The sequence below is a fragment of the Esox lucius genome, chromosome 5 (assembly GCF_011004845.1).
Source record: "Esox lucius isolate fEsoLuc1 chromosome 5, fEsoLuc1.pri, whole genome shotgun sequence".
Lineage (NCBI taxonomy): Eukaryota > Metazoa > Chordata > Actinopteri > Esociformes > Esocidae > Esox > Esox lucius.
The window spans coordinates 35,316,107-35,325,733 of record NC_047573.1 but is presented as its reverse complement, the minus strand read 5'-3'; the positions used below and the strand labels follow the sequence as shown (position 1 = coordinate 35,325,733).

Here is a 9,627-nt window from a genome sequence, read left to right as displayed (position 1 = left end):
ACTAAAACAGCAATGAATTTGGTGGAAACTATTGTCAAAGCCTTGGACTGAAAGTTGAACTGTGTCGCTGATTGATCTGTCAAAGCCTTTTGAGAGAGTTGATCATTTAATTTGACTGAAAACGATTACTTAATTGGTGTTTGCCAAGGATTTGTGATAGAACCAAGGATATTATAACTGATGGTATGTAGTCTAATTGTTGTTGTTTGCTAAGTACTTCCAAAACTTACATATACATAAATAATATCTGTATTGTATCTCTAGGAGAAATTGTAGTTTTATGCTGATGACATGGTACTATATAGTATTTTCTAGGTCTCAAAATCTACTTTTGGGTGACCTCAAAATAACTACCTTGAACGGTTGTTGTGAAACGTGTTCCATTTCAAATATTTGTTAGGATTTGGTTAGATTAAAGTATTTTAAAAATCACATTACTGAGTTGAAGAAGCTACAGCTAAAATTGTATTTTATAGAAACAAATTGTTTTTCTCAACCATTTAATATATTTTATGTAATGTAATAAAATGTGTAAAAAGGGTCTGACTACTTTCCAAATGCACTGTATATTATACATATAATGAATAATCTGAGCAATCATTAGTACATGATATCAAATGTATTTCTAAATGTGTAAAAAACTAGCCTTACTAATGTTGAAGTAATGATTAATAAAAGCAAACTGTAAACTTTTTAATTTATATTAAAGCAGTGAAAATTATTTTACAACACATTCTCGTTCGCATATGTGCTTAGCCATTGTAAATGTTTAACAAAATGCATGCACACCAACACAAACAAAAACTTTTAAAGAAGCAAGCACACAACCACCCTATACTAAAGCTTTCAGAAATGCTTTAAATTCACTCTTGAAACACAAGACTGAGTTAACAATAGAGTATAATGTGGCCCTTCTGATACAGTCAGTGTTTCCCAGCCTTTTTGTACCAGAAGCCGAAGCAATGAATTGACAAGTTATGGTGTATCCTATACTGCAGGTTTTATTAAACTATGTATGGGAACCCAAAGTTTGTTCTGGGCATGTGGGTCACGAGTTATGAGAAATACATTTATTATGCCACAATATTTGTTCTTAACTTGGGTTTTTAAAGTAGGTTTTTAGTCAGTGGAAGATGGCGAATTTCTAACCTGGGTCTCAAGCTGAAAAGGTTTAATAACCCCTGCTCTGAGGGACGGACATCTTACGGTGCCTCTCAAAAGCATTCAACCCACTTAGAATTTCCACCATTTTGTTCCATCCTACTGATAAATATAGCCTATTAAATATAATGATTCAGCATTAGCACATACCCACAAATTGTTTAAAGACAATATAACCTCAAAAAAAGAGTTAGGCTTACCTTATTTTAAAATTGGTTGTCACCTTTAAATTCAGAAGTACAACTCAACATTTTACAAGTGAATAGTCCAAACATGGCTATATTCGATACTGTTATGTCAAATACTAAAACTCAAAAGCCTATTCCATATTACAAGAAATTAACCAAGATGTTCAGCTTTGATCTAAGTATAGTCCACCAAAAGGGATGGGGAATGACTTTGGGAAGGGAGGTCTGGGGCGTTTGAGTGTAAGTGTAAAAGGTATGTAACAAATAAATATTCATAATAAGTGATGAGTAGGACATATGAGTGGCATATTAAAGTTTGTGAGTGGGCAAAAGAACCCTGAAGTGTTATGTAGGAACATAATGTTCTGGTAGCTTAAAGAGTTAAGTCTCAACAAATTCTGGAAGTATTAATTCTGGCCATCCCTCTCTCTTTCTGTATTATGTTTGTAGTTGGGACAGGCCACACGTGGTTCCGAAACACTGAACAGGCTGTTTTGATGACATTCGTCTATACAATGCTATGTATTTGTAAACCAGTTTTGTTTGTCAATCCATAATTCATGGAACTTTAGTGTCAAATATAATTTATTTAGAATTCAGGCCTATGTACTAAAATTCAGTCACTCCCTGCAATCCACCGAATTCAGCCCTGGGTCTTTCTGAGGACCAGCTTGATTAACAATAGCATTTCAGAACTTGCAAAATTAGTTTCAGCTATCACTATCTGAATGAGCGGTCAGACACATTCTGTGGAAATTAAGTGGTCTATGAATGGAAGGTTGAGAAACACTGACCAGACAACAAAGAAATAAGCCAGACATGACCAATGATGTTCGTTGAATAAAAAGTAGTTGCTTTTGTGGGAGGCACTTTGTTTCTTTTATTGATATACATAATTACATAATTTATTTTTATAAACATAAGTTCATAAAAACTGATTTCTGACATCATAGTTACCAGTCATGACAGTTTACAGGGCAAGGCAACCAAATTATCACAAGACATGACCAGAGACAGGCCATGCCTTTCAGGGCCCATGGTTAATATCATAATCCTAGACAATATTTTTCATTTTTGCAATCAGGTAATATTAAGGTAAGCAATTTAGCTGACACAAACTCAAGAAAATCAGCGGACTCCGTGAAAGGTTTGAAAGGGTAATAAAAGGTCTGAAGTGACATTAACTTACGGATATACTCATGTTTGTTAGAGGTTTACAGAGTTCTAATGAATGAGCCCCTTGTTTTCCCAATCTATAAAATGTGTTAATAGAAAGACTAACACATGCACTTGGGTGCTGACATTTAGAAAATATTATATGCAGTCAAAGTCCCAAATGAGAAGAAAGGCTTTGAGGTGTGTTAGGTTAGAAAGCATGAGCCAGAGTCACAGTAACTGGGCCATTTTCAAGGGTGGTGACTATCTGGAGAGGTTGTATGAAGGAGGCTACTTTCATCATACAAGACCCGCCCCCTGTTAGACAGCAGTAGACCCAGACACTCAGGGTGAGTTCGGGGCTAGCATCGGTCACATCTGGAACTGCTGGAAGTACGGTTGAGATGGAGAGGGGCTGAGAAAGGTCTTGGATGTTCCCGGTTGCCACCCGGCTCTCAAGCAACCACTCATTACCTGTAGCAGAACACAAGTATCACATGAAAAAGGTAAATAACAATATATTTAATGGGATACAGTAGTCACATAGACACCACAATATAGAAACCTTACAATAAAATTTCAAATGACATGCACATGAACGAATTACATCCACTTATTTAAATCTATGAAGACTCCGTGATAAACGTCAGTTGACAGAAAGCTACATTTTTTTTTTAACTGCATTGATTCTTAGTGTGCTGAGATCCTTTTTCTGTTTCTACATGATGAATGAAATATATGTGGATGAAAACACTAACCAAAAAGTTTGTTGTGGTATGCAGATTTTATTGCAGATCACTTTATAAAATTACAACAAGAAACCATGTGAGCCTAGTTCAGCTGGCCCGCAATAGAAAATGTTGCCCTCTTGAGATTTGAACCCCGGTTGCCCACATGAAAGACTTATTGTTAACCACTACACCACAGAGCTGCACATTTGCTGGGTGTCCGTATAGCCTCTTGTCTCTATCCTGAACAAATCCTCTTTTGGCACTGGTCATTTTAACAGTTATATGGCCATTTGTGAATGACAGTGATATAGTTAAACTGACTAACGTTTCTTACTAAATTTACCTCCACCACAAATAGCGTTTATATTTGCCGTTTGCCATTGGCCGTTTTAACAGCGTATTAGCCAGTAATAAGCTTTACTGGTATCTACTAACTTACTGTAATAGTCATAAGAATTGAGCAATTGCTTGCGAGTCTGCCAACGCTATTTCATTTCATGGCATAAGAATGTATTTTTTTCTTTCATGGCAAACAACGTACTTTTGTCTTTCATTCGTGAATTACATTGATACAATAACTATCAATAAAGGTGACGATGACTAACTATTTCATCAAGTGAAAAGACGAGAGAATCGTGGAATCTACCAGAAATAATTAATAAATATTGTTGCTCTCAATATATTCGAACTCAGGACTTCCACATGAGAGGCACTGTCTTAAACCACTACGCCATGGTATTACACATTTCAGCAGTCGCTAGACTACATTGAGGATTGTGTTAAACTGACTTACGTTTCTTATTAAATTTACTGCAACCATGAACTATGGCGTCTATGAACTATGGCTTTTGCCACTGGCCATTTAAACAGCTTATTAGCCAGTAATAGGGTTACTAGTATCTACTAACTTACTAGGAATAATCATAAAAAATTAGCTAGCGAGACTGAAGATGAACCTTTCCATGCCAGAAACAGTCGCAATATAACCGCATACAGTTTCAGTTAAGGTTTACAATAACGTAACTACTGTATGTTGTAGCCAGCAAATGTGTTTGTCTATCCTGACAACTCCGGGATGCTGACATTCTAGCCAGAGTCAAGTAACCCTGACTGCAGTGTGGCAGTTCGGGGCGAGGATCAATGTGGGCGGAGTCAAGGTCTCTGCTCAAAACTGCTAATTACTCATAGGAAAAATAATGGCCACTCCAAATTCAATCCATTAATTTTTTGTTTAGTCATAATTCAAAGAAAAACTATTAATTTTGTGACTATGTATGTCGCGTATTAGCTAAACACTTCGTTCATTTCTGATAGTATGTACATGTTTTCCATAATGATTCTATAGTTGTGGTTACTACATCACCACACTCCCTCTCCTGCATGTCCTTGGTTCTCCTCATTTCTGTAAGTTACCTTTATTTTGCACCAGTGGGTTTTATCAGTTTCTTTATTAAATTGAGTAATTTTTGAAAGCTTTATGAAAGCTTAAGCAATGACGTTTATATTTGTATGTATACCTATGTATATGTAGGATAGGTTAAATTAAGATTAGCTTTCATTGATGTTGATACCTTAGTGAACCTCAGCTTGAGTGACCTTGAAGGAGACAGGAATGGGTCAGGTTTAACATGTCCGACTCCGCCCACATTGAGCCCAGCCCTGAACTGAAAAACTGCAGTCAAGGGTTTCTCAGCAGAGTTGCAAAGAAAAAGCCATATCTCAGACTTGCCAATAAAAAGAGAAAATTAAGATGGTCAAAAGAACACAGATACTGGACAGAAGAAAATTGGGGAGGAAAGCCAGCATCCCTTTTGTGGGTACTTTTTAATGAAGCTGTCACTTTAGGACCTGTGAGGTGTCTGTTTCTCAAACTAGACACTCTAAAGTATTTGTCCTCTTGCTCAGTTGCACACTGGAGCCTCCCACTCCTCTTTCTATTCTGTTTAAAACCAGTTTGTTCTATTCTGTGAAGGCATTAGTACACAACGTTTCAGAAGAAAGTTTCAGAAGAAAGTTCTGGCCGTTTTGAGCCTGTAATCAAACCCACAACTGCTGATGTTCTAGATACTCAACTATTCTAAAGAAGACAGTTTTATTGCTTCTTTAATCAGCACAACAGTTTTCAGCTGTGCAAACATAATTGCAAAAGGGTTTTCTAATGATCACATAGCCTTTTAAAATTATAAATCTGGAATAGCAAACACAACATGCCATTGTAGATATTCCATAAAAAAATCTGTCATTTCCAGCAACAATAGTCATTTACAACATTAACAATACCTACACTGTATTTCTCATCAATTTTATGTTATATTAAAGGACAATACATTTGATATTTCTAAGTAACCCAAAACTTTTGAATGGTAGTGTCTTTTTTTTATTTTAATAAAACATAAAATAAGTAAATCGCAATACTGAATCACAACAAATACAGAATTGCAGGAATGGTGAAGTTTTATCAATGTTTTGATGTATCAAGCAATGTCTATTCCAAAACGCTTTGCAATATTTTGGTTCAATGATCCCTGGAGTAATATACATCACCTTCTGCAGACAGGATCCAAAAGCTGGGTGCTTCTTTGGTAAGCTTGGTGCCCTCTGGAAGTGATAGCACCAGTTTCATGTTGACAGTCTGCCCTGGTGACACTGTCAACAGTGGCATATTCACTTTCAATGCAGATTTGGGGAGTTTGGGGACTTTAAAAGAACAAGAGAAATTTGTCGCAGAATCTACAGTATCCTCCACTGAAATGGGAAACTGAGTGAGAGAGAGAAAGAAAGATGTAAAAAAAAAAAATCTGGAAACAACAATATTTATAAAATATAAATGCTACTGATGTAAGTAGTAAAGATAGGGTGGCTTTTCACTTTGCTGATTTATGTCTCTGGTGGGTGGGGCTTCCAGTTTGATCTGACAGGTGGGTGGGACTTCCGGTTTGCTGGGTGGTGCTTCCTGTGTGTCATATGGACTTCTTGTATGACATGTGTTAGGGCAACTTCCGGAATGACGTATGCATGTCCAGTGACTTTAAAATTTATGATTGCATTGTTGTGTTCATGTTTGATGTTTTACAATGATTGATAAACACCCCAGACAAGTGTTATAAAAGTAGTGAGATGCTTAACAAATGGATGTTAGGGTTACGGAATGTTATATTTCCATGCAATTAATAGGAGTTATTTCAGTGACAGGGTTCAGCAGTGCTATATTCCCCAACATTTTATGTTCCAATAAGCGTGACAACAAATGTCCTACAACCAGTGGGCGTTAACCTTTGTTTTATGAGGCGATAGATGATTGGCGTGTAATTTACCCACGCAGACCCCGATGTTGGTCATTCAGACTTGCCTGAGCAACACCGTTGAAAACTACCAGCTTAACTGCTGCTCAGCGAGTCGGCAAGAGATTACAAATGGACGGAAAAGACGCGATCAACATGCCAGCCTGAAAGAAAGCGATGCAGGGTTTACCCCGAATTCATCAACTACACCAGGATATGTTGGCACAGGAGTGGAAGTTTGAAGATGGTCGGATCGGGGGATACATTTTCAACCCAGAGATACTAGAGGTTGCATTTTATGAATTACCCGTAGGCCAAGAGTTTAAGGCTGGTGTGACTGATCAAATGGTTTTAATGCCAGTTTATGGACCGCCTTTCGAAAAGTGTTTTATTTGGGCCCAAAACAGGGCACACATAATATGGTAGATGTACTGTTTAAAGTAACTGATGGAATGAAACAGTATGACTCTGTTAGATTGGAACTATTTCTGGACAATGTTGGTATGTTAGAGTTTGACTGCGACTGCGCACTGTTCGACTAACATACAGCCCTGAAGCCCCGCCTTAAACTAACAGAGTCCTCAACCGGACCGGCTGTGTGATGCCTTGGATGACAACCCTGAAGCCCCGCCTTAAACTAACACGGTCCTCAACAGGACCAGCTGTGTGATGCCTTGGATGACAACCCTGAACCCTGCTATGGTACCCCGGACAGCTCGATTCCACCGTTACACCCACCAAGAAACTACCATTGGCTTGACCGGCTTGGCGGTCAGCTAGGACCTCTTAACACTAGGCCACTAGGCTTAAACGCCTACGCTAATTGGTGTTTGAGTTTGTAATTAAAATAAAACTGCCATTTTGAAAGCTACACCCTCTTACTTCCATGGCTTTTCCTAAATGGGCTTATATTTCATTGTTCCGTTGTCATAATTCTAAACTGACGAACAGGAAACAATTTAGAGACGATTTACCTGTTTTCTTTACCCAGTTTTCCTATTTAAGCCCACGCCACTTAGCGTTGGTACCAAAATGTTACCCAGGCACTAATCACCCTTCGCTGAATGCATTAAGTCATTGGATGAATGCGCGATACACCCAGATGAATGAACTTAATTAGGCTATTATTGAAATACAATACAAATGATATAGGCTCAATAGGAAATTCATCTTATTGTGTAGAGTAATTAATGAAATTTAAATCGAAAATGTAAATCTACATTACATTAGGATGGAAAGAGAAACTAAATCGCCCACACATCTTATCGTCTCTCTTTGAATTTTTTCTTATTATTTTACTGAAGATTAATATTTTACAAATGTATTAGGCTAAATAATTATTCACAAAATGAAATTCCAATGATATCTCGTTTCTATCTTTTTCTAATAAGTCCTCTCGGTTTTTCTATAACTTATTCATATCATATATAGAAAGATCTTATAAACTAGTTAACTAGAAGACTAGAGCTATGCTTTGGTGTTGACATCAACTCTATAGCTCCACTACAACCCGCAGGAGAGACCTGCAAAGACGCAGCGTTCACAGCCTATTCATTTCGGACCTTGTGTTTTTCTAATAGCTCCTCTTGGTTTTTCGATAACGTTTTCATTTCACCTACAGAAAAATCCTATATGCCAATAATCTAGGAGGCTAGAGCTATGCACTGGCATTGAAATCAACCCGATAGCCCCACTACTGCGGCTCACCACCTATTAAATTCGGACCTCTTCTTTTTCTATGTATTCTTTTTTAGTAGTTTGTTTTGTACGATGAAACCTTCAAAATAAACACACTCTTGTATTTTTCAAATTAATTATTTAAAACAAATTCTGCATTTCATTATTTCTATTAGAATATTCTATATAGTTTGATAACGACCCAGTAGATGAACTGAGAATAGGAATGAATACATGGATACATTTAATGAGGAAGCTGTATGCCATGCAGTAGCGTCTTGGCTCGATGAAAACTAAGAGACTGCTGTCTAAGGATGGGTAACTTCAGTCGTGTTTACATGTATCTGAACAGTTGATGCACAAAGCTATCAAGAGTGGATTTGATGGTTGCAGACTTTTTAATAACCAAGACCATGTCAGTATATAGCGTTTTAATGATCTTAACAGTCAGGAACACATCTGATGATTGGCTGCAATTGTTGTCAAATGGCGTTGCAACAAATGCTCTAAACAACTTCATGTATAAACTTCTAACATTTAAAAATGCTGACCACAAATACTTTAAAATTGGGCACCTGTTATGTGCGTTTACGTATGTAACAGATGTTTGTGTGAGAGTTTGTGTGATGTTTTCAAGCACGGTCAGCCATGCTTGTAAACCAGATGCATTAAATGCCTTGACCGGCACGTTTCAGTTGCGGTGTTAAAACTGGAAATAGGAAACAGTTCCAGTCTAACAGTCATAATGCTTCATTCCATCAGTTACTTTAAACAGTACATGTACCGTATTGTGTGCCCTGTTTTGGGCCACAATAAAACACTTTTCGAAAGGTGGTCCATAAACTGGCATTAAAGACCATTTGATCAGTCACACAAGCCTTAAACTCTTGGCTTTCGGGTAATTCATAAAATGTTGATCGTGTCTTTTCCGTCCATTTGTAATCTCTTGCAGACTTGCTGAGCAGCAGTTAAGCTGGTAGCTTTCATCAGTGTTTCACCCAAAATATTGATTGCTGCACAATCCGCCATGGTTTGTATTGTGTACATAGGTTTACTCAGGCAAGTCTGAATGACCAACACCGGGGTCTGCGTAGTTTAAATACACAGACCATGCCAATCACCTATCGCCTCATAAAACATGAAAGGTTAACACCCACTTGTAGAAGGACATCTGTTGTAACACTTTATCGGAAAATTTAGCACTGCTGAACCCTGGCGCCCTTTTGTTAAACATCAAAGATCGCCTATTAATTGCCTGGGAATTTACATTCCGGAACCCTAAGACAGATTTGTTAAGCATCAAACATCTCACTACTGTTATAACACTTGTCTGGGGTGTTTATAAATTGATATAAAACATCAAACATTAACACAACAATGCAATCATAAATTACAAAGTCACCGGACATTCATACATTATTCCGGACGTTTTGC

General features: G+C 37.4%; 1 protein-coding gene across 1 annotated transcript in view; it reads right to left on the bottom strand.

Annotated features, from left to right (window-relative positions):
* Positions 1–2,181: 2,181 nt before the first annotated feature.
* Positions 2,182–9,627, bottom strand: part of nhlrc2 (NHL repeat containing 2) — a 69,353-nt gene continuing 61,907 nt past the window's right edge. The window contains exons 11-12 of the mRNA XM_013131978.4: positions 5,780–5,993; positions 2,182–2,978 (exon numbers count right to left, since the gene is read on the bottom strand). Coding sequence (XP_012987432.2) covers positions 2,716–2,978; positions 5,780–5,993 — 477 coding nt within the window. The 3' untranslated portion in view covers positions 2,182–2,715. The remainder of the gene's footprint in view (positions 2,979–5,779; positions 5,994–9,627) is intronic.